Source organism: Chrysochloris asiatica, unplaced genomic scaffold (genome assembly GCF_000296735.1).
Source record: "Chrysochloris asiatica unplaced genomic scaffold, ChrAsi1.0 scaffold00024, whole genome shotgun sequence".
Lineage (NCBI taxonomy): Eukaryota > Metazoa > Chordata > Mammalia > Afrosoricida > Chrysochloridae > Chrysochloris > Chrysochloris asiatica.
The window spans coordinates 13480101-13506725 of NW_006408542.1; the positions used below are offsets into that span (position 1 = coordinate 13480101).

The 26625-nt window shown below is 38.3% G+C and overlaps 1 protein-coding gene across 1 annotated transcript in view; it reads left to right on the forward strand.

The window, feature by feature from the left end:
• The window catches only part of MTA3 (metastasis associated 1 family, member 3), a 186797-nt gene extending 163477 nt beyond the window's left edge, over positions 1 to 23320 (forward strand). Inside the window, exons 10-14 of the mRNA XM_006839401.1 lie at positions 2864 to 2938; positions 6422 to 6480; positions 17332 to 17456; positions 21965 to 22116; positions 22953 to 23320. Of these exons, the coding sequence (XP_006839464.1) occupies positions 2864 to 2938; positions 6422 to 6480; positions 17332 to 17456; positions 21965 to 22116; positions 22953 to 23198 (657 nt within the window). The 3' untranslated portion in view covers positions 23199 to 23320. The remainder of the gene's footprint in view (positions 1 to 2863; positions 2939 to 6421; positions 6481 to 17331; positions 17457 to 21964; positions 22117 to 22952) is intronic.
• Positions 23321 to 26625: the final 3305 nt, after the last annotated feature.

Here is a 26625-nt window from a genome sequence, read left to right on the forward strand (position 1 = left end):
AAGTCATCTTGTCCATTCCTCTGTAGAGGGAGCTTCTTGGTGAACATGGAGACACACATGTCCTCATGCCCACCATCACCTGTGATGTCTTTCTCACAGGTTTAATTCCTAAATCTCATTGTTACCAGTCCTCCAATCTTAATTCTTTCCAAGTTCCTGGCCATAGGGATAGATACTATCCGTGGATGGGTACAAATTAGTACTTCTGTCCCTCTTGCTTTTCACTCCAGGAAAACTAGATGTGCAGTTTAATGCCAGGCCCTTTAAAAGGATTAAGATTCCTGGGGGGTGCAAATGGTTTATGCTCAGCTAGTAACCTAAAGGTTGGTGGCCCATACCCACCCAGCAGCACCACAGAAGAAAGGCTTGATGAACTGCTTTTGTAAAAATTATAACCTAGACGACCTGCGAAGCAGTTCTCTGTAACACATGGGCTGGAATGATGTGATGGCAATGGATACCCTTCTGGTTAGAACCAGTATATCATGCTAAACCATTGATCACATTCAGATTTTTCTTTGCTGAGAGTTGGGAATTGGTGCTGCATTAGGAGAAGCCATATTGTGAGAGTATCTATCTTTAGGACCTACTACTAGTTCCTGATGGAGTCCTGGTGTGGTGCTGTGGGCTAATGCGTCAGACTGCAAAGTCGGTTTGAACTACAAGGTTGGTGGTTCAAGCTTACCAGCTGCTCCTTGGAAACCCTATACAGGGTGTCTATGGGTCAGAATCGACTTGACAGCACTTAACAACAACAACAAGTAGTTCCTGATACGGAGTCCTAGTGTGGCCCTGTAGGATAAGCTGTGGATCGCAAGGTCAATTTCAAACAGAAGGTTGTATTTCAAATCTACCAGCTGCTCTTCGGAAACCCTCTACAGGGTTGCACTGAGTTGAAACTAACTTGACTACACCTAAAATAGAAGAGTGACAGTACTGGACACAGCCGGTTAGGACTTTATGGATTTGATAAAACTTGATTTTTCATGGGAAGCACAGTTACATGATCACTTGACTTCCTTTTCTCAAACTTATACGCCCTATTAAATACCAGAGACTATTTCTCAAGAAAAGAATAGTTAGAAGATGAACAAGTTTTAGTGTGCTTAAAAACCCCTGTGTTGTCATTCCCTATGAAGATTTGCCATAGGCTCCTTTAAGCATCCCTTAGACGTTTTTAACACTTTACGTATGCTGGGAGTCCTGGTGTGGCACTGTTAGATAAGCACTGGACAGCTAACCACAGGTCAGTGGTTCATAACCAGCAGCCACTCCTCGAAAACCCTATACTATGAGGCATAATCTATAATGCAAATGCCAACGACTATGCTGATTTGGTCCTGAAGGAGACTGTATTTTGAACTGGTGTTGGGCTTGCCACCCAATTAAAATAATTTCTAATCTCTAAATTCCATCTCTTTTGTCTTCAATCAGACAAGTGAGTTAGATGTGGCTGTGATAGAAGCAGCATTGATGTTGTTGTGCATGTGGGTTGCAAGTAGACTCTGAACTGCAGCAGATTTTGGAAAATAAGCTCTTAACTCTCTTAAAAGGTAAGGGCGCCCTGGTAGCATAGTGGATTGCGAGCTGGTCTACTAGCCGCAAGTCCAGCTGCTCCACAGGAGAAAGATAAGACTTTTCTGTCCTGTAAACATTTACAGTCTCGGAAACCTTATACAGGGTCACTGTGAGTCAGAACCATCTCAGTGGCGCACCACCACTCCTGTGGTACATTAGGGCAAATGGGTTGTGGAAGGCAGGGAGAGTGTGCTGAGTCACCTATCAGTAAGATCTTTTACAACAGTCGAAAATCATGAGAGTCATGTTGAAAGTTTAAAGGTTTGATCTGCCCTGATTTGAATCTTGAATGACTAATAGATTCCCCCTATCCTTTATTCAAGGGGCATAATGAATATATGCAAGGAATTTTTGAAGTTTGTGGAAACATTTCATTGTCTTTTCATTCCACTTTTCCCAAGAACTTTTTGAAGCCATCTCATATTCATCGATTGTGGTTCTCATGGATAGGAGCTCATTTAGCTGGCTATGTTTGAATATTTATGAAAAACAGTAAGGGCAACCTATTTTTATAACAGAGGAACTACTCTAGGCTCTGTTTTGTTTAAGAGAGTTAAACTTTTATTTAGAACAGACCAGTTCAAAGTAGAGTAGGGTAGAAAAGGCTGAGGAATAGTATTCCAGTGCCCAAAGGAAACTCACTTGGCATCTCTGAAAACTAAAGTAACTCAGGCTGTCAGCTGCTGTCAAGCTGACTCTGACTCAATAGCGTGCCATCCTCACTGCCCTCAGCATGTTCAAGTCTACCGTTTGTACTGATATGTCATCCTGTCACCGTTGATAATGCTTCACCATGCATGCATGGTATGTTCTCTAGCATTTGATCCCTTCGGATTGACCTGTCCTAAGCAAGTGTGAGCCAAGCAGTATTCTATTATGGTCCATAGGGTTTCATCAGCTAATTTTCACAAGTGGATGGCCAGGACTGTCTTCCTAGTCTCTGATTGTTTGAAAGCTATGGGTTGATATTTAAACACTGGTGGTATAACTTTAGAATCATGGCCACATGCAAACCACCACAGTATGACTACCACCTGACTGAAGGGTGATAAACTCAGGCTAAAGCGGCTTAAATATTACTTCTGAAACTGAGGTATAACAATACCTGTAAGAAGTTTTCTGTGTAAGTCACTTTATATTATTAGTCATAATGTTTGAGTGTGTTGATCTAGAGTCTGTAAATTAATATTGATTATAGTGTGGTTGTGGTACCCTTTGCTAATAATCAATTTCAATTTTCTTGAAAAATGTATTTTATAATGAATTTATGTTAAATATGTTTTAGCTCCCTTGGAAATCATTGACTAGCATCATTGAATATTATTACATGTGGAAAACTACTGACAGATACGTGCAGCAGGTAATTGTTTCATATTGCTACTAATTACTAATATTAAAATGAACTATGATTATATTTAAATATTTAACACTAACAGCATGCTTAATGTTAAATGCTTTTATTTGCTTTACTTGTTTAGACTATTTTAAGCTACATTATTTCATCTCTTTAAGAGGATTTTTTTGAGTCCTGGTATGGCGCTGTAGCACCAAACTGCTAATCGCAAGGTTTGTGATTCAAACCCACCAGCTGTTCCCGGAATCTCTATACAGGGACGTTCTATGAGTTGGAACTGATTCGATGGCACAACAACAGCAAATGAGATTTTCTAAGATTGAGCATTAAAGATTATTTCCATAACTTCGGAATTCACTATGATAAATATTTCAGGAAAATGACAGTGAAAGATAGTGTTAGAGAGGCATCATTTTTCTCTCGTGACTGAATCTTCATCTCTGAGTGTAGTTGATGGGAATTACTAAAGACTTGAAGCTTTTTCAAACTTATCTGAATAGTAATTTTTCTGAAGGATTGAAAATGTAAAGTAATATCAACTACATTTGTAGAGAGATGTTTAAAGCTCTCAAGTGGAATCCTGCTGTGGTGTTGTAGGATAAGAACTGGGCTGCTAGTTCTTATCCTACAACACCACAGTAGCTTCTCCTTGGAAACCCTATACAGGATCACTGTGAGTCAAAATACTGAATGATGAAAAAAGTGTTAAAAGGAGATGGAAAGAATGCACAGAGTCACTGTACCCAAAAGATATTGTTGATGTTCAACTATTTCAAGAAGTAGCATATAATCAAGAACCGGAGATACTCAAGGAAGAAGTCCAAGCTGCACTGAAGGCGTTGGTGAAAAACAACGTTCCAGGAATTGAAAGAATTTCAATTGAAATGTTTCAGTAAATGGATGCAGCACTGGAGGTGCTCACTCGTCTATGGCAAAATTTGGAAGACAGCTATCTGGTCATATGACTGGAAGAGATCCATATTTGTGTCAATTCCAAAAAGTGATCCAACAGAATGTGGAAATAATTAGACAATATTGTTAATATCACACATAAGTAAAATTTTACTGAAGATAATTTAAAAATGGTTACAGCAGAATATTAATAAGTAACTGTCAGAAATTTCAACTGGATTCAAAAGAGGATGTGGGATGAGTTATATTATTACTGATGCCAAATGGATCTTGATTGAGAGCAAAGAATACCAGAAAAATGATTACCTGTTTTTTATTGACTATGCAAAGGTATTCGACTTTGTGGGTTATAATGAAATATGGATAACATTGTAAAGAATGGGAATTCTCCAACACTTGATTGTACATGTGGAACCTGTATCTGATCTATAGGCAGTCATTCGAATAGAAGAAAGAAAGGTTTAAAATCAGGAAAGAGAAGTTGTACTATATAAAGAACGTGCCATCAGGACTGTAGGAAGACTCATTAACAACCTGTAATGTGCAGGTAACACAGCCTTGTGTACTGAAAGCGAACAGAACTTGATGCACTTACTGATGAAAATGAAAGACTTCAGTATGGATTGCACCTCAACATAAAGATGGCAAAAATATTCACAGCTGGACCAATAAGCAACATCATAATAAACGTAGAAAATATTGAAGCTCTCAGGGGTTTAATTTTACTTGTGTCCATAATCAACACCCAGAGAGCAGCAGACAGGAAATTGAAAAACATGCATTAGATAAATCTGTTGCAAAAGATCTCTTTACAATATTTAAAAGCAAACGTGGATTTGAAGCCTAAGGTGCACCTGATATTTTCAGTCACCTCATAATTATGTGAAAACTGGAAAATTAATAAGGAAGACTGAAGAACAATTGATTGTTTTGAATTATGGTGTTGGCAAAGTATACTGACTATGCCGTGGATTGCCAGAAGAATGAACAAATTTGTCTTAGAAGAAGTACAGTTATAATGTGTTTTTAAAGTAAGGGTGGTGAGACTTGACCTCTTGCACTTAGAGTGTGTCATTCATTCAGAGTTACCGGTCCCTGGAGAAGGACTTCATTCTTGATAAAGTAGAGGGGTAGCAAAATGAAGTGTCTTAGTGAGCTAGACTTACACAACGGCTGCACCAGTGAGCTCAAACAATGGTGACTGAGGTGCAGGACCTAGCAGTGTTTCGTTTCCTTGTTCAGAAGCTGGGTTTTTAGGGAACTGATTGGATGGCAGCTACTGGCAACAAGAAGACAGAGCTTTCTTACATGGCATTCCTGTGGGTGTCTCCCTTAGGTCTTTCACTTTAACTGTCTGTTAAGTTGGAAGTATTGGTACTATGTGTATATTTTTCTCCATAATTATTCCTAAAAGCAGGGAATCATGTTAAAAAGTGCCTTGGAGAGTTATGTTGTTGAGGTCATGCATAGTAAACAGATGCAAGAGCTTGTTGAAAATTTTCCAGTGTCAACATCAAAAAAACACTGATTTCAGACAACTTAGCTACATCTAAGGCCATGTGCTTTAGGAGCCTATATATTCAAATAAAAAGTGAAAACAAATTACCTTTGATTTGATTCTGATTCATGACAGTCCTATGTGTGGCAGAGCAGAACTGTGCCCCCTAGAGTTTTCATTGGCTTATTTTTTAGAAGTAGCTCACCAGATATTTTCCAAGGTGCTTCTGGTAGACGCCAACCACCATCCATCCTTAGGTTAGCAACCGAACATGTTAACATTTGCAGTAACTAGGGATTCAACTTAAATCACAAGGGATTCTTCAACATGATGAAGATGGTGACATTGAGGATGTTTGAAGTATTTGGATAAAATTACTTCTAAAATTGTCTGCTCCATCTCTAAAGAATGTTTCAGGTTGGCCCCTAAATGCTTCACTGAAAAAATGGAGGATTGCCTTATATTTTGGTTGTTCTTCATCTTATTTCCTTCCCTGTTTGCATTTGTTATTGTGCTTATCAATCCCTGGATGTGATTAATTATTTTTCCTGTTTCTTTCCTTACATTTGACTCCTAGTTGCTTTGATATGAGGTCATCCCATTTTTAAAGTTTAGGACGTATCTCCCAACTTTGGCAAAATCCTCATTTAATTTTACTTAGACTATTTTATCATCTCTTTCTCTACGTGAACTTGGGAAACTATTCATCTTTGAAAAATTGTCTAAAAGCTTAATTTTGTTTCTTTAATTTCAGAAAATCATGTAGGAAATAATATAGAAAATAAATTTTTAAAGCAAAAATGGTTAAGTTAAAGTCTTATTTGTTTACTTCTGAAGGAATGGGAAATGGAGTTGCTCATTGCTGTATTAAAATTTTTTTTTTCTAAAATATTATTAATGCTTGGAACTCTACCTCAGAATCTAGTGACTTTCTTGGTGAGTTACTACAATTTTGGAATCTGTGTATGATAGAAAAATGGTAATTTTTAAATGATTACGCTTTCATCTTTAATTTTCTTACTATTTTTTTTTAAGACGGGGCATTGTATGTAAAATATTTTATCCATCTTTTGCATTAGAAACGTCTAAAAGCAGCAGAAGCTGAGAGTAAACTGAAACAAGTATACATCCCAACTTAGTAAGTAATGGAAATCTCTCTAAATATTGGTTATGGTATTCGTTCTAACAGTGCGTATTGTGTTATTTGGTTCCATTTCAACATAATTTGTGAATTTCTCTGTGTGTCTTACTTTCTTCCTCTACAAAGCAGGATAGTTCATTTTCATTACACTACTACAGTGCTTTTTTAGGGGCCAAAATAAATCACGTTATAATCCAGAGTCAACTAACACATAAGAACTAGAGGAAGGATGCTGTATATAGTGCAGCAATCCCATCACATCTCTAGGGAAGAGTGTCAGACAACTTTCTTGTGGAACTGGGTATTATCTGAAGCTAACAATTTCAGAGATGTCTGTATTATGAAATGAATTTATGTTTGGATAATGCACATACTTCTTTTAAGATATGTTTATTTAGCTGAGGGTTTTACGTTGATTTTTTTTTTTTCTTTTTAGGTAGGAATTGGGAAATAAATTAGAATCATACTTTATAATATTGGATAAATAAGGGATAAGTTCTGTTTTATTATTCTCTGGGCTTTTTATTTGGTCTGTTTAAAACCTTTTTTGTTTGATATCTTTAGTGTTTGATCTTTTTTATATAAATTTTACTTATTTTGTTGTTTTTAAGCATTCACACAGTAAAACATATAGCACTTCAGCAGTTTTTATATCTACCATTCTTCAGGTTGTGCTACTACTATTCTCACCCTCATTTCCGAGTTGTTCTTCTATTACTCCATACTTACTGTCCCCTAAGTGTTGTTTAATCTTTCTGGTTGCTGTAATCAATTTGACGCCATATGGTGGTAGTGGTGGTGGTGGTGGTGGCTGTGTGCCGTGTATAAGGTTATAAGTGCAGAAAGCCTCATCTTTCTCTTATGGAACAGCTGGTAGTTTTGAACTGCTTACCTTGAGGTAAACAGTCTGTTTCGTTACCACTCTGCTACCAGAGTTCCTTTGATGCCATATAGATAGATCTTACAAGAGCATAATGTTTGAGGTAGGCATTCTTTTTTTATTGGTTAAGCTAAGCTATTGCTTGATTTTAAGAAGACATCGGGGGCATTTTTGGTTTGAGACTTAAAGATTATCTTAGGGTGATAGTTTCAGGAGTTCATTCAGTCTTCATGTCTCCTTGCAAAATCTGGAGTCCCTGATATTTTGAACGTCTACTCCACATTTCCCCCTGTTGATCTGGATTTTACTTTGGAATCCTTAATTATAACGTTTGATAATACTAGCCAGGCATCATCAGTACTTGTGGTCTCATGGCAAAGGAGGGAGTTGTATATGGACTCCTCCTATTCCTGACTTTCCTTTTCCCTCAGTTGTTCTGTGTTAACAGAGATCAGTTGTTGTGCCTTGGATGGCAGCTTGTAAGCTTGTAAGTCAGGCACAATGCACAAAAATTAGGAGGTGTACAACAGAAGCAGCAGACAGATCATTAGACCACTTAACTGAGATGTGCCATGGAACCATGACTGTAAATCTTCTAATCAAGGAACCAATGCCAGGAGGTGTTCGGTTGTACTTAGAAGCCTCAGCAGCTACTGTTTTTTTTTGCTTATTGTTGAAGCAGTATTGCCCTCCCTTTCCCCATCCCTCCTAAACCTGGTAACCACTGAGAAACTTTGGTCTTTACAAAGGGGTTTCAAAAAGTTCTTGGAAAACTTCTAGTGTCTTTTATTTTAATTTTTCCGCTTTTTTTTTTTTTTTTTTAAACGAGTCTTTTAAATTTTCAGTCGTCAACACAGATTGGCTATAGGTAACTTTTTTTTTTTTAGTTTTTATTGTGAGTTGATTGATATGGGAGAACATTGGTTTTACATTCTTTATTTCATTTGCAATGATTACATTCCCCTCCATGCATCATTGTTCAACAGTATTTGCTTTTGTTCCCTCTGGTTTTATTTTGGGGATGGGAGGATGTACACAAAAACACCCAGGAATGTTTAATCATTTAAATAACCAAAAGGCACATTCTGCAAGCCTGCCTCTTTCTCTTTCCATGAGTCTAGAATACTCAGCTTCTCCCTCTCTCCATGTCCCCATCTCCGCCCCCATCTCTAGGGTCATCACTTCTCTGGATAGGGTCCCGCATTCCGTTTGTGCTCTTCTCCTTTGGTGGTCCTAGGGCCCTCTGTTCCTGGACTGTACGCCCCCCTTTTTGTTACAAAACTTCTACCTTTACAGTTGTGACAATTCTTCAAGCTTTTTGAAACCCCTTATGTACAATCGTCTCTCATTTTTAAATTTTTTATTTAAGTGAGGTCTTACAATATGGAAAGACTTTAAAAAGTTCATGCAAAATTTACATTATATTTCAACCCAACTTTTCTTTGAACTTTTTGATACCCTTCCTATTTGTCCTCTTGTGATTGACTTATTTCACTCAGTATGATACCTTATAATTTTAGTGCTACTGTGTCCTATATCAGAACTTCATTTCATGTACTACCTGCCTGTATAGCGCATTCCATTGATTGTATGTACCACAGATTGTTTGTCCATTCATCTGTTGATGGGCATTTAGGTTGTTTCCACCTTCTGGCTATTGTGGATAGTGCTACAATGAACATTGGTGTACAAGTAGCTGAGTCTCTGCTTTCAAATCTTGTGGGTAATTGCTGAATCGTATGGTGGTTACTGTTTTAGGTTTTTGGACTTCTGGTGTGGCACTGTAGTATCAGCACTGGACTGCAAACCACAAAGTTGGCAGTTCAAACCCTTGGAGACTGGGTCGCTCTTGAGTCAGAACCAATGTGGTGGCACTTAACAATTTTAGTTTTTTGAGGAATCACCACACTACTTTCCACAAGGATTTGAACATTGGTTCTCGAAAAATTGTTTAATGTATCATACAAGGGAGTTTCAGAAAGTTAATGGAAAAATCCATTATCTTGTGTTTCCACAAATTTTTTGAAGCCCACTTGTATATGTTTGTGAGTGTGTTGCATATATATTATGCTATTCTTGGTTCTTTTTGGAATTAAATGAAATTTTTACAAAGTTATATGTGCTGCTGCAAGATTATTTTCTTTTAGTTTTTTTAGCTAAGGATAATAGTTTCATATTCAGTATATTGATTACTGAATTTAGATATATTACTTAATGCATGTTTCTATTTATGTGGCCTTACAGAAAATAAGGATTTCTGGTAGCATAGTGGTTACGAATCAGGCTGCTAACCTCAAGGTTGACAGTTCGAAACTACCAGTTGTTCCACAAGAGAAAGATGAGGCTTTCTGCTCCCGTAAAGATTTACAGCCTCGGAAACCCTGTACAGGGTTGCTATGAGTCAGAACTGACTCTACGGTACTTGACAACAACAGAAAATAAAGTGTGACCATTTTCACTATTTGTATTAATGTTTAAATCTCAAGATGATGTCTGTGGTTAATTAGAAGGCATATAATTTACAGTGTACTTAACTTGTATTCTAAGTGTGGTACTGCAGGACAACCATTGAACCACAAAGTTGGTGTTTCAAACTTACCAGCCACTCTTAGGAAACCCTATACAGGGTCACTATGAGTTGGAATCGACTTGATGGCACTTAACCACCACAACAACTTAACTGTTTTTCAGAGCTAATATAGGTTCTGCAGTTGTTTCTGATCTTTATATTTTTTTAACTTATCATACAGGACACTATGTTGGTCTCTGTGAGGAACTATAAATGAATGAAATATGAATCATATCCTCCTCAGAGGATATACAGATCTGTAATAAGCACAGTATGTATAGAAGGAATGCTCCACACCTCCTTTTATTTGGATCACTTATGACCCTCCTCAACTCCTGAAACACTTCTGTCCTGTCCTCTAGACTTCGTGGTCACTCAAGAAAATACATTCTTTATATCCTGAATGTTTTGGGTTTTTTTCTTATCTGAAACCTGACTCTTGTCTCAAATTGCTTCCAACGTTAGTGCTTTAAGAGTTTACCATGTTTTCTCTGTGTCCATAGTCCACTGAGACTAACGCTAAGGTAGATGTCCTCCTTGTGCCTCCTTGCAGCTCTGACAAATACGTTAACCAGTAACCACATATGGCTTGTTAAATTTATAGTCTGGTTAATTAAAATCAAATACAATTTAAGTATTCTAATGGTTTACAAATGATGTAAGTATTGTGCTTGACTAATGTGTGAAGGTGCTACTCACTCCCCAACACACTATTATTTATGAGTCTTAAGTTTTCAAAAGCAAGTATCCCAGTTTTGTTATACCTCATAATGCTACTGCCATCAAAGGGCAAGTGCATTTGACAAGTTGTGACTAAGTAGCTCAAATAATTGCTTCTGTTCTGCTTTATGTTCTCCCTAATCTAAATCAGTCTTAATCTAAGTCAGGTGTCTGCAAAGTATTGTCTCTGAGCCAAATCTCACCTACCATCAGTTTTTGTAAAGGACTATTATTGGAGTCCTGCAAAGCCGTTTGAACTGCAAGGCTGGTGGTTTAAGCTTACCAGCTGCTCCTTAGAAACCCTATACAGGGTCGCTATGGGTCGGAACTGACTCGATGGCACTTAACAACAACAACATTATTGAACAAAATTTGTTGGTGTATACACGGTCTGTGTGTGCTTTCACTCTGCAAGAACAGAGTTGAGTGATTGCATTAGAAATTGTAGTACACACAAAGACTAACATTTTTATCATCTGACCCACTACAGAGAAAGTTTGCCAACCCCTGATTTAAGTAAATAAGTTTTGAAGCTCAAGACAATTTCTGTTCTCACTTAAAAAACAAAAACATATCATATGCGTAAATAGTAAATATACAACTGCATTATTGAATTGGTTAAGGAATACTTTAAAACAAATAATGAATTAGAATTGTTTTATTCGGTCATTCTTGGCCTGTCTGTAAGGCATTCTGTTTTGGAAGACAGACTGCCCTCCAGAGTTTACATTCTAGCCTGGAGGAGACAGACTTCATTCAGTCAGCTAGTGTAACAAGCGCAATGGGGGAGAAGAATAGTTAGTGCCTGTGAGATTTTATGCTAAATGATTCAGTCTATGCCATCAGGAAAGCTTCCTTGAGACACTTTCCTGATGGCATAGACTGAAAATATAAGGAGCAATGAACCAAGTTGTGAAAAAGCCCTGGTGGTGCGGTGGGTTACATGTTGGACTTCTAGCTACAAGGTCAGCAGTTTAGACCCACCAGCTGCTCTGCTGGAGAAGGAGGAAGCTTTCAATTCCTGTCACGAACTGGCCTCGACATATGAACTTGGTTCACGAGGAGGAGATACCTGGCGGCAATAGAGATCGCAAAAGAGACACAGAGACGCAAAGAGAGAGACAAAGAGGCACCCCAAACCAGGGTGAATGCTGGACTGGCATCAGGCAGATCCTGCGTTGCAAACACCTCAGCCACAAAGGCCGTAATATCCTGCATAGTAAACATCTTGGTTAAGCAGGCAGTATGGTTGCAATGCTGGATTGAGCCCCCTGCATGCTGTAACGCACGCCTTGCCAGTCACAATGCACCTGGATTCGTTCTGCGCCTTCCTTTTATTTAGGGGAGGAACTATACACAAAGCTAGGAGGGACTAAGACAAGGTACAGCTGTCAGTCTTACTTTTCCAGACATTCAGGCAACTTTTCATCTTACTTTGCAGGTTCGAATCTCACCACCAACTTGGTTTCTCAAGCTTAATTAACATACCTTTTAGCACCTAGCCTCAAATGGAGGGAGGAAAGGGAGGATTGGGAGGATTCCCATTGTGTCAGCTGCCCAGCCCAGGTTCTTCAGGAAAAGAGACACCTGGGTGAATGGGCTGCACCTGGAAACACTTTAGAGAGGGCATTCCTATTGTCCTAAGAACAGAGACCAGGGAGCCACCCAATTTACTTTGAATGAATTCTCTGAGGGAAAAACTTTGCCTGTTTGGAATTTTACAATCTTGGCTTTTAGGAAAATATTACATTTATCTGTGGATATCAAGGGCTCCATGTCTGCATTTAGTAAACATAACTGGACACTAAGATGAAAAACAATTTGCTATTAACTGCCAGGTGGCTAGATCTGTTCCTCAGAGCCTGTGACCTGTAACACTCGGGCCTATAGGGCCTCGAACTTCTGACCAGGCCTACACGGTCTGCAACAAACTCCCATAAAGATTTACAGCCTGGGAACCCTTACATAGGGTTGCCATGAGTAAGAATCGACTCGATTGCAGTAGTTTGGGGAGAGGCTTCCCAGGCCACTGGGACCCTGAGCTGAAGAGGTGGGACATAGTTGAAAAGCTGAGAGAAAGGTAATGTGGCTTAGAGTGAGTGATGAACTAGAGTGAGTGATGAACCATGGGAGAGTGGGGTGGCAGTTGGTGTGGTAGGTAAAGGCCAAGAATTCAACCCTTCACCAGAACAAAGGCAATGGATTGTAAATAAGGATGTATATCATTATCAAACTTGCGTTGTAAACAGGTCACTAGATTTTAGAAATTGGTTTTGGGGAGGAGATAAGAGTGGATGCACAGAGACCAGTTATACAGTTGTGCCAAAGAAGAGATACACCTAGCTTGATCTATGGGAGCAATTCTGGAAATAGCAGGAGTTGGTGGTGATTGGCTCATTATGCTAGTGGAAGAAGAAAAAATGAGTCCCAGGTTTCTGACTAGCACAAGTAGACTGAAATGCATTCATCAAACTATGAAATGGTAGCAAATAACCTATTTAGGATATGTTGTTTGTGCTGTCCAAAAGAAAAGTGACATATATTAATCTTAAATTGTGAGGGAAGGTCTAGATTAGAGTTTGAAATTTGAGTTTCATCAACATATATAATATACTTGAAGACAAGGATTAGATTTCCTAAAAAGAGTAGTTAGAGAAAAGCAAGTTCAACCAAGTCTTGAATAAAACCAGTATTTAAAGAGTTGAGATTTTTCTTAAGTAGTTTAAGATTCAAACCCAAAGCCTTCAAATCAGATTGAACTTCCAGTAGGATGGCAGACTAGGCAGACACATACTACATGGCCCCTCTACAACAAACATGAAAGAGATCAAATGAAACAGAGATGAAAATTCTGGAACCCTGAATTTCAGAAGAAAGGTTAGAGGGGTGGATTGCGTGCTTGCTGGGAGGAGAAACTGAGCAAGGATGGCAAGAGAGGGAGATTACCTGGTGAATGGCTTGCCAGATGTTGAATGGCCATCTTGAACCTTTGTGAGGAGCTTTGGCAACAGAAGGTGGCCTGGCAGAGCATAGTTACACAAGCGACTGGAAACGTGGGATTTCTTCTTTTCCCCCACACTCTCCTGGCAACCAGAGGTGTGACCAGCTCCCACCCTCATCTACCCCCAGTTTAGCACCGAATAGGGCTTCCTAGGAACAACTAGCGAACTTGAATCGCCAACCTCGCAGTTTAAACTGCACACCAGGACTCCATTAGCCATTGTTTGTTGTTAAGTGCCGTCAAGTCAGTTCCAATCCTTAGCTAAAATGCTGCATAGGGTTTCCGAGGAACAACTGGTGAACTTGAACCACCAACCTTGCAGTTCAAACTGACTTTGCAGTCCAGCACAGTAATCCGCAGTGCCACAGAGAGCTGCAAATCAAAGCAACAGTGAATCAACTTATCCCAGCATTAATAGCAAAGTTCCAAAAAAACAACAAAAAAAAAACCAGAAAACAAACAAATGCTGGTGAGGGTATGGAGAGACTAAAACCATCATACACTGCTGATGGACTGTGGAAATGGTATAGTGCCGTCTCAAAAAGTTGGAAATAGGTGTTCCATTGTTAAGTGCTGTTGAGTCAGATCCGACCCATAGCGACTCTAGGGTTTCTGAGGAGCGGCTGGTGAGCTGGAACTGCCAACCTCTTGGCTCAAACCATTTTGTGGTCTAACGCATTAACCCACGTTGCCACAAACCAGTGTACTGTATGACCCAGCAATTCCACTACTTGGTATATCTAAAAAAATAAAAGCTGTGATATTATATGTGCATCCATGATCATTGTAGTACTATTCACAGTAGCAAAAAGATGGAGACTGCCTATGTGCATATCAACAGAAGAATGGTTAAACAAACTTTGGTGTACATATACACAACATTGAAGAATAAGGATCTGCAAAACATCTCACACCATGGGTGAATGTGCAGGACATTATGCTGAGTGAAATTAGTCACAAAAAGACAAATAATTGCATGAAACAATGTTGTAAAAAGTTAAGAAAAGATTTCTTGCTAAACGAAACCATCTGTCCTGATTACATGACTTTTTTGGCAGGGGAAGAGAAAAATAAAAGTGATCAGAGGCAAATAGTGTTAACTGCTGGTACATGGAGTGGATTGCAGTCATTGTACTGACACCAGTTGTATGATTTGTTGAATGTGGGACTGATGATCTGTTCTGTAAACCTTCACTCAATTCACAATAAAAAGTTTAAAAAAGAAAAAGAGCCCAAAATTTTTGATGAGAGTAGGCTAGTGAGAAGCATGGCCAGAGAGCTTAGAGGAAACTGAATGAGTGTCGTATTACAGAAGCTGAGGCAAGGGAGTGAACAGTGACAGAGACTAGGGAACAATAGCCAGTGGATTTACCCCCTGAAATCACCTGTGAACTTTCCTGGAGTGGTGATCTGAGGAAATGAAGACTGAATATTGGCAGGCACCAAGGGCTGGCTGGAAAGGGCATTTGAGAGAAAGAGCTCTTGACATTGAAGACAGTGGAAGAGCTTTTTAAATGAGAGAAATGTGTTTAAATGGGGAGGGTGAGGTCCAGAGAAGTCTGAATCAGGCAGACAACGTTCCGAGAAGGCAGGAAAGTAGAATCTGGAGCATTAGGTGAGGATAGGTAGTGGGTTTGGGGATTAGCTAGCTAAAAGGGCAATTGCACATATCTTCAAAAACTTATTTTGTACATTTGTCTTTTAATGATGGCTTATTCAGCTTATTCACAGTAACACCAAATCATTTGTCCCCTGAGAATTAATCTATTGGTACTTTGTGGGGTTTTTTTGCAGAATTTAAGCGATTCACATGTTTGTGTTCAGTATTTACATTCTTGGTTTTCTTTTGTGATTATTATAAGTAAGGCTAGTAGTTTATTCAATCAAATAGCAGTCTAGATAAAATTGAACAACTAAATTTGTATTTACTATCATTCTTCCAAACTACTCAGTTGTAAATTTGTGTTAGCTCCTTTTAAGCAGATACACTTAGCTCTGGGTTAAATGTCAAGGTTTTCTCTTTTATCAGAAATACTGCTACATATTCTTGGAAATTTAAGTCATTTTAAATCGCCACTTTACATTTTTATGTTTGCAGCTGAAAAATGTAAGAAGGAAAATAGACTGCCTGATTTACAGTGTACTTTTGAAACCTATTTTTCTTAAAAATATGTTACTGACAGGAATTATAGGTGTAAATATAGCCATTTTATGAGCTAGAAAGTGAGTTCACAGAGAGATGAAGTGCTTTCTTTTGGAGTGGGAAGGTGGGACTCACCTGATACAGCCATTGCGCCCAACTTAAGTCAGATCTTTGCCATCAGCTCCGCCTTCGCACCTCTCAGGCCCGGTGAACACACCCGGCTCTGACTGGTCAGTGACATAGGAAGCAGAGCAAAGAGTGGACACTGCTGAGATCCCAAGTGTCTTGATAGTTGTGAGCTCCTGTTACATCAGTGGCATGAAGATAGAATGTATTTAATCCATTAAGCATTCAGTTCTAATAAATAATTTGATAACTTATTTTCCCTATTTTCTATCTTTTTCCTCTAGAAAGAAGGCTCCTTAAAGTCAGAGACTATTGTTTTCTAGGCACTAACTACATACATGTATGTTCAATAAATGATAAGTTATTAAGCACATACTCTGTATCCAGCACCTGTTTAATGTTCTTGAGCATAGTTTACAAGCATGGGGAGTAGGTAGCCAGCCCTAGATGGGGAAAGTTAGTATCAAAATAACCTGGACTAAATGTTTCTGAGGAATTGCAATTATGTCAACTTGGTAATGAGGAAATTTGCACATGGACTTTTGAGAGAACCTTCTCCTCAAAGAATATTTTCTTAAAAAGTCAAAATAAAAATTCTTACATTAACTCTCTAATTACAAATGCCACATAATCTTCCTCGTAATAATTTGAGCACAGTAGAAATTTTTAGCATGAACAGTCAGAAGCCCCTTATTTCCAGAGCCTGCTGAACTGGACGGTTTCTCTGTTTGAAGGCGCTTCTCCTCTGCAGATCCCTGTAGAACTGGCTATAGAGCCATGCACTCTCACATCAGCAGCAGGAACAAGACATTGGTGTGAAGGACCATGCCTTTGGCTTAATTTATTGGGTCCAAAAACTTGTTTCCTTTTCTTAGGACACTTTCTGACAGTAAGTTTTAAAGCTTACAAGCGTATCTGTCAAAAGCAGAGATTACCGTATTCACAATAAACTGTTTTTGCGTGTAGAAGAGACATTGCTGAGTTTATTTTGTGAATTTCAGATATAAGAATTGGGTTTTTACTTACCTTTGTGTTGTCATTGGAAGCCCTGGTGACACAGTGGGCTAAGTACTTGGCTACTAACCAAATGGTTGTTGGTTTGAACCCACCAGCCTTGCTCCGTGGGAGAACGATGTGGGTGTCTGCTTCCATTTAAGGCCATGCATGGCCTTGGAAACCTAGTACGGTATTTCTACTGTGCCCTGTAGGGCCAGTACGAGTCCAGATGGACTCGGCACCAGTAGGTTGTGTTTGTACTCATTTTAGCACTTTGCTTTTTTCAGTTTATTTTGTCTTCACCAAACCTTTAAAACTGTCTGTTTATGTGTTGTTGTCAGTAATGAAACCTAGATCATTTTGCCTTGTTACACAAATTGTTTTTATCACCTCCCTTTACATTTTATTGAAAGCAGCAAACCAAATCCCAACCAAATATCTACCAGCAATGGCAAGCCTGGCACTGTGAACGGAACTGTGGGAACCCCATTCCAGCCCCAGAATCCCCTCTTAGGACGAGCCTGTGAGAGCTGCTATGGTAAGTCTTCACCAACCCTGGCATGAATTTTCCCATAGGAGTCCTACAGTGCAGGGAACTTGCTGGCACCAGGGCTGAGAGTGTTGAGCAACTGAGCTGTGCATATGGCCAGTACTGAGCAAAAGGCAGAAGGGAATATAGGTGTCTATAGTTATTTCTGCCCGTAGTACAGGGATATTCGGTGAACACCTGTTACGTACCAGATAGCACATGTAGGCGCTCAACTTTCCTTTTATTTGCTTCTGTGGAGTCCTGTGTTTGTTGTGTATTCCACAGCAGTATTTCCTAAAATTCACAAAACATCTAGTTGTTATTAGCTTCACAAAACATCTAGTTCTGTGATACATACCAGATTCCCTCATGGAGTTTTTCAGTATGCTTTGGCAAATTAAAGACTCCAAGTAATTCTGTAGGAAAGACCTTTGTGTGAGTAAACTAAAACTTAAATCCTCAAACCAACCTCCCTCTGAGCACTAGTTTGGAAGATGTTGTTCTGTGACATTTGCTTTTGGCCTCAGGGCCCCACTTTGTTTATCCTTGTCTGAAAGCTACTGGAGACTGGCTGCATTATATTTGACTTGGGCGTTAGGTGGAGTTGGTGAGATGGCTTGTCAGATATATGTTGTTGTTGTTGTTTTTAAATGCCATCAAGTCCATGCCGACTCATAGCAACCCTTTATAGGGTTTCCGATTTATATGCTTATTTAAAATCTCAAGTAATGATCTTTTAACGAGACATTGGTGATATATAATCATCAATTTTTCCTTTCAATCAAAGTGAGCTGGGGTGGGAAAAGAAAGGAAGCTAATGTTTATTGAAAGTCTCCTTGGTTCCAGGCTTTTGCCTCCCAGCAGCAATTTGAGGGGTAAATGTAGCTTGCTGCCCAAAGCACATAGGAATGGGAAATATTTGCCAGTCTCCTCCATACTCCATACCAAGCATCAGCATTGGAAAAGGCTTTTCAAACCAAATCATATAATTGTCCTTACTGATCCCAGGGAAGGTGTGTGATCCCACCACATTGCTAGCTTCCTGGAAACGGCACACACAGATGTGCCTAACTGTAACCATTTTCTGTAACCTGGGTGCACCAAGGGTATCCATCTGTAGGCAATGAGATTCTTTTGGTCAAGTTTATACATGGGTAGCTCATAAATATCTTTGAATTGGAAATTCTTAACATTTTTCAAGCTCATTTTTATTTAAATGATAAGAATGCTGTCTTTTTGATAGGTGCAAATGCAGTTCTCAAATTCCTTTAAATAATTGTTTTGTCATTTTTATGTGTTGATGAGCAAGTCATTTTAATTTCACAATATTTATCAGGTTTATATCTTACTCATCTCTCAAAAGTATATTTTGATATTATGTAAATATAAGATTTATCTTTATAGAAAGAGAATTTGGTATTTTCTCTTTATCAAATGGTACTCACTTTTTGAAGTCCTGGTGTGACTCCCTATGATAGGCACTGGACTGCTAACTGCAAAGCTGGTGATTCAAACCAACCTTGGATACCCTATAAAGGGTCATTATGAATCTGAACCCACTCAATTGACACTTAGCAACAGCAACAATAACCCTCAATTTTTAATTGATTTTCAGTTAATTAGGTAAGGAGAAAGGTGTTTGTTGACAAATCTTAAAAAATGATGCATCATTAGTGTGCATAAAAACCTATGTTAAAATACGAATGAAATTCTGTATTCTGAATTTGAAGTAGAATCTTGATCTAATACTTAGAATTCTTAAACTTTGTTCTTTAGCAAATCAACTTGCGTTTTGCTTTTTAACTTTAAGAAGAACGTACTCTTCCAAACACAACACATTTCCAGTATTATTTCCAGTAAGCCAGTAGTTTGAATTCAGGGTGACTGTAGTTTCTCCTGACGGTGGTTTGTGAAGTGTCAGCACCTTGATGTACTTGTGTGGCTTTTGATCTGATGAGGGTGACTTACAGATCTGGGGAAAAACATACCCAGGCACGTGATAATTTATATGCACCTCATTAGTTCTGTGTTTAAACTTCTGATTCATCTTGGGGATAGTCTGAATGGTATAGGGCAGTGATGTAAACTGTAAAACAAAGCCGACACAGACTAAGTGATAAATCAGTAGAGTTGTTACTAGATTGCTGTAATCTCAGCTGCACTTGCTCCCTTGATAGGGATTTATGTATAGTCTTGAAAGAAAAGTTCGTTTATAAGGGAGAAATACTTGCGTAATTTTTTTGCCTGTTGATTCAGGAATGGAAAGCAGATACTTTTCCTTACTTATCAGTGGGGCCCCTACTGAACACCTTTCTAAGTCAACGGATTAGAAACCGTGATGTAGATGTTTAAAACTGATAATAATAATAATAATGCCTTTCTTAGGACTTAATTCCAAAAACATACTCAGTACCACAGGCACTTGGTATGTAATAGAAATGAAATGTTGTTAAGTGCTGATGAGTCGATTCCAACTCATACCGACCCTGTATCTGTATCGAGTTTCCAAGGAGCAGCTGGTGAGTTTGAACCACTGACTCTTTGGTTCAAATGACCTGGCGGTGCAGTGTATTATCCCACAGCGCCACACTAAGACTCCATTATTAGGCGATATTAAAATGAACTACTATTTTGCTTCCTTTTTTCAAGTGTATGACCTTGAAACATTCCCCCTAACTCTGTTCTTTGTAGTTCATCAGCTGTCAAGTTAGCACAAATCTTCCAGCACTATCACATTGGTGCAGACACACTTCAATGGCTCCTTCAGTCGTCAGGAATGTTCTCCTGAACAATAGACTGTTGTTATAGTTAGGCCAACTCTGGGTTCAACCTATACTCATATTCCCATTTTCAATGTGTGTAAGCAAGATAAAACTGACCCCCCTAGGGGTAGCATAAAGATCATGAAAAAACAAAAAAAAGACTGTTGCTGCATCTTCCAAAGCTATTTAAAGAATGCTCTCTGCAAAACAGCACCGACTTCTTTGGGACCCTAGGTCATGCACATACAATGCTGTTAAATGAAGTATGGTTAGTCTGGACAAATGGGCAGGAGAATAGAGGGCAGATTGAGATTCTTACTGAGCATGCTCAAATTCCAAATGCACCAAAAGATAAAGAGACCTCCCTCCTAAGGTGGGAGTAACAGCTTCATGTATGTTTTGTTTTTAAAATATATGAAAACGTGTAAAGCTTCTACAGTAGGAGTGTATTGCATAGTGTATATTATTTAGTGAAATACAGATAACATTAAATAACCAAAAACTGATGAGGTAACAATTGCTTTCTGTCACAAAGTCAACTCCTGTGGTATTGTATGCAAAACAACACATAAATATGTTCCTACCACAGTATGCTTTTACAAATGGTGGGAGAGGAAATAAAGCAAATTCTCATTTTGAAGATACTTACACTGTTTTCTGCTTTGCTTCTCAAAGACCTAGTAGGATATCTGTCCTCTTAAAGAATTTCAGTTCTGTTAGGGAATTATGTAATACATCCATAATTTGCATAGTGTGTACCAGGATAGTACATTTATGGAATCAGTAATTCACCGAGACCCAGTCAGCTTGATCCATAACTTGACCCAAGAAAATAACAATTATACTCTTATTAAATGAAAAAGAAATTCTTGTGAATTGACCACCTAGGACTAGAGATAAATTGGTTGGCTCCAATTCAGTCTAATTTCTTAAAGATAGTATGATAACATTCTAAAACTCTCTATAGAATATTAAAGAATAAATTTTTGTGTATATACAGTCAGTTCACCTTGATTAATAAGGCTCATGTCCACTGGATGCAGTTTTTCTTAACCTAATATTGGAACAAACATGCTCAGTAATGAAAAAATTCCAAGCATTTACACACCTTTTGGAGCTAGGCCCCTGCCTTGTTAGTAGCCATGCCAGGCTATTTAATCACAGGTGGATCTACACTCCAGGCCTGCACAAATGGTAACTATAAAGATTACACCTGACCCGGGACAAAGCATATAGGGAAGGTGTGCTTTACAAGGGGATGCGAACACACCCTAGGGTAGTGGACACACACACTAGAATGGAAAGATGTTCTGCTTGGAGACAGAGAGCCAGCATCCTTCTCCAGCACCTGCCTCACTGACTTCTGTCTCCTCATTTCCTCTGTTGTGGCGGCTGCTGAGTGGGGCTCCAATGCACCAGAACCTTCCCCTCTTGCACACGTTTGATCCCTAGGTCATTGGAGCCCTGTTGGATGGAGGAGTCAGGGATATTCGAGTCAGCCTCATTTGAGAAGTCAAAGACATCTTCTTATACCTCAAAATAGAATACAAAATAAAAATAAATAAACTTTGATTCTGGAAAACAAACATATATATTATACTGTCATATTTGGCTGGTAAGACGGTGGAAAAAAACATGACAATGTCAACTAACAATGTCTTTGGGACATTTTTTAATTATTTCATTTTGTTTTTATTGATGTTGCAAATTACTGAGAAAGTTTATTATTTATTTTTCCCTATTCCCCATCTTTAGCTACACAATCTCACCAGTGGTATTCTTGGGGCCCACCTAATATGCAATGTAGATTATGTGCAACTTGTTGGCTATATTGGAAAAAATATGGCGGCCTGAAAATGCCCACCCAGTCAGAAGAAGAGAAATTATCTCCCAGCCCAACTACAGAGGTACATGAACAAGTCTTATTTGTGTTGTGTATTCAATGTCAGATTTTTCAATGACTACATCTCTCCTAGGAGATTTTAATTTTAATTTTAAAACAAACAAAGCTATTTTAATAGCTAAACATAGTACCATAGTGTTGAGAGTGGGTGTGGAGAGAGGGACAGGGACAAATCAAAAAGTTCCAGGTATTCAAAATATTTGTCTTGTGAGGTGACTCAGACAAAGGCAGGACAATGTGTGTGGGAGATGCTAGCACAAGCAAGGAGCTTGTTTTAATTGCCTTTTTGGAAATAGTTTGCAGTGTTTAGATACTGTTGAAAATGTGGCTTATTACATAAAATAATAAATACACATTGAGCCCTTTTTCCCTACCCTGATGTTGGAGGGACAAGAAAATATGGTCTCAGTCTTAAGGTGGCCAACAGTCAAAATGTGATTTTGTTGAAATTCTCCTCAATTGAAGAAGTCAAGCACCTATGTCTGTCTGTCATAGAGACCTTTACTCCCTGGGCTCTCACTTTCTCAAGACTCTTATAATATTAAAAATTAAAATAATCTAATTTTGGGGTCAATTCCCTAGGCAGTTGTTATTTTACTATTGTAAATGTGATTTTGAGTGTTTGTGTGTTCAAATCAGACTAAAGTATAGGATTACACCTCAAACCCTAGCTAATTTCTGCCTTTTCCCTCCACCTTCTTCCCAAAAGGTACACACCTCAAAATGTTCTCGTCTGGGGGGCTAGGGTACTGCATATCTAGAGGAAGATTTAATTGTGCTCTTGAAGCATTGTGTGTTACATTCTCATCTTGAAATACTTGTTGGGTTCTGGTTTTGCAGGATCCCCGTATTAGAAGTCACATGTCCCGCCAGGCCATGCAGGGGTTGCCTGTCCGCAACACTGGGAGTCCAAAATCTGCAGTGAAGACTCGCCAAGCCTTCTTCCTTCACACTACATATTTCACAAAATTTGCTCGTCAGGTCTGCAAAAATACTCTCCGGCTGCGGCAGGCAGCAAGACGACCGTTTGTTCCTATTAATTATGCTGCCATTAGGGCAGAATGTAAGATGCTTTTAAATTCTTAACCTTTTATGTCGTGCTTCTGACCATTTCTGTCCTTCCCTTTCTCTTCCTTTCTCTTTTTTTTGTTTTGTTTTTTTTGTTTTGTTTTGTTTTTGTTTGCAATAAACATAAGTTCTTGTGTACAGCCTTTTATTTGGTTTAACATTATTTTTGTCTGCTGCCATTTGTATCATGCCAACCTGAAAGAAAACAACAACCAAAAAAACCCATTGGAACTTCTGATCTTGCTTAGAAGGTAGTACTCAGCACAGGTAATTCTATCTGTTGAGGTTTTGTGATGAGATTGCCTAAAAGGGCAAGGGCCCCATGGAAGCATTTCCTACCACAGTACATACAATTCCTAAGGGAGGCCTTCTAGTGAGACTCCATAACTGGAAGAGTCCAGTCCAGTCTTACATGGATTCATTAGACTTGAATGAAAGTTGCCTGTTTATACCAGCTAGCAATTGCATGTTTTATAAACCTCAGTTTCCCACAAACATTTTACGATTGTCATCCAACATGAGGGCCCTTCATAGTGCTGCATAAGAAATGCTATATTTATTAGAAGATTTGGCAAGTAGCAAATACATTTTAAAATGTTCTGGGATGAATTTTATGAAAATACGTGTTTAGTTATACAAGCTAGAGTATGGCTTTGTGGTTGAGCATTCTTTCCATATGTCCAGTTTGGTTTCCATTTCATAATCATGTGTCATATATTTCTCTACATAACACTGACATGACTTCATAACTATAATTTTCAGCACATTCACTCTTGCTTATGTTTAATTTTTTGTTGTTAAAACAAAGGTCAAGTGTATCAATGAATTTTGGACTGTGTTCGTATTACCTATGCATTCAGAAATGTGTCCATAGTTTGTGTTCTCGCTCTGATGCAAGTTTTGCTACTTTTAGTCATCTTCCTGGCAGCCATATTAAATCCATGCAAATGTTTCCCATAATGGATAAGAAAACTTGCTCTCTGGCTTAATAGGAAATCTTAAGGGTACTCTGCTAGAAGCTTTTTCTTTATCTGTAGGATGAGGAATCTCTTGTTATGAGATTGCTGTACTTGGATTTAAAGTGGATATCCCATAAAAGGAGTGGTGATTGGGGAAAAAAAAATCCCCCACCCCACCCCCCTAGGTCGTTTTTAGCAGCAGTGTTGAAAGACTATAAAACTTCCAGGTTAAAGCTATGGAGTAAGCAGAAAAGTGCTTTGTAAAGGGAGTAGAAATTGCTAGCAATCTTAGAGGAACAGACAGGGCAAATAAGCTACCCCTTTAGACTAGTGTGTAATTGAGAACTGGTGGTTATATGGTTTTGAGCTGTCGTTTCTGGGTTTGTGAGCTTATGTTATTGTTACTTACCCATTTTAAGGAATTAGAAAACCAAATATTTATATTTACCTAAACTGTTCAGTTGATTTATAACACTTTCATTGATACAGACTTTTTTTTTTAAATAGAAAAGATTAATGAAATATTTGAAGAAGAAAATGAATGAAATTCTTCCATTAACACTGACTGGGATCAAGTATCCTGTTGATTCCTGTGAATCAATGGAAAGGAAACAATCACCAGCTAAATAAATTGGCTGCTGAGCAGGAATCTGCTTCCTGCTGCTCCTCTGTTAATTTGTAGTCAATTTACATCTTGCCTCATTTTGTTATTTCTTCAATGATACAAGCATGGTTTTCCATTGCTCCATCCTAATCTTTTTCTTTTTTCTAATTGAATGATTGTGCTCCTTTTTTTTAAAAAAGGAAAAAATTAAATTACCTGTGTTACAGTTAGTTCTACAAGCACATACGTTATCTATTTTTTGAAGAGTTATTTCTTGCAATGAGATTCAACAAGCACATTTTATTTTATTTTGTATATCACATCATTGGTCATCAAGTTGCATATAGAATCAGATTCTTTACATAATTAATTTTATTTTTGAGATTTAAAATTGTATGGTTTCAACAGCCATCTGCTTAATGTTTTCAAACAAGCACTAATGAATTCTTTTCTTAGCATCTAATTCGTTTATCGTCTTCTCATTTTTGTATATACCTTGTGAAAACCTCTTGAGCAGATCCCTGGTCATTGATCTTTGCTTGTCTTTGAGATGATGAGGTATTAATAACCTGTTGTTATAGGAAATCATGTCTACAGTCCATAGGCAATGTGTAGGAGCATTTTTTCCCCCAGTAAAAGGGGGTCTATAGGCTTTCATTGGTTTCACAATGACAAACCTCCACTCCCCCTTTTCTCCTTATTCCCCTCTCTTACTTCCCTCCTTGCCCTCCAAAAACAGTTAAGAATCACTATCATGCAGTGAAATATGAATGTGTTTTCAGATTAGGTGAAAGTTTATAATTCTAAAAATGTGATCGAGGACTCAACGGCATTTTACAATAATTCAGCATCTTACTGGGAAAGGGCATTGAGCTGCTTCTTACATGCGCTATAGAAGCAGACACCTGATGTGACTTCTGGCATTGGCAATGTCGTCACAATTAGTGTCATAGCCAGAGCAGCGGACTTTACCAGAGTGAAGATGTGTGGAGCTAGGGAGATGAGCTCTCTCAGTTTGATACGGGAAGAGCATAACCAGGGCTTATTGGCTTAGAAATTAATCTCTATTTAGAGGGATGGTTTTTGTTGGTTGATTACACCAATACTCTTTGGCCTTTATTTTCATTTAAAAACCTTTAGTAAAGAAGGGTCACTGTAAGTCAGAACCAACACTTAACAACAGGAGGAATATAGTATCATAAATGAATTTTTGCTTCATAATTCAGAGTAAATATAAGAAGTAGTAACAGGAAAGAAAGAAAGCTGAGAAGTTGAAGGGAAAAGATGAGACTTAACCACTATTCATCCTTCTAAGCTTTTTTCAGTTTTGAACTGTAAGAATGTATTTTCTATTTAAAGTTTTTTTTTATTTTTTTAAGCATATAGTATGACCACCAAATGTTTAAGAATGTATACTGTATGTTTGAGATGTATATATAGAAAAAGACTTTTAGAACCAATTTCCTCGAATATCTAAGTATTCTAATAATATATTGTACCTTTATGTGTGAATCTATAAGTTCGTGATATAAATTACTAATATCAGAGTGTCCAAGCCAGTTCTACCACCTAAACAGTGCTTACCGAAATGTTTTATAGATCAAAAAACACAATATTGCATCAAGAAAACAGACCGTGTCTTTGTCAGAGTTTGTAGACTGACAAGGTGGTTCTAACACTCTTAGCAGGTTTCAGACACCAGGTCTCCTCACTCTAGGTACTCTCCATCTACAGTATGATAATGGTGCCCTTTGTCACTGCCACATTTGTTATGAGACATTACCACCAAGTTACCACATGACACAGGATTCTTGTTTGAGCTTCCGGATTGTCTGAGTGAGCAATGTGCAGTAGGTACATTGATAGCATTCCATAGCAATGC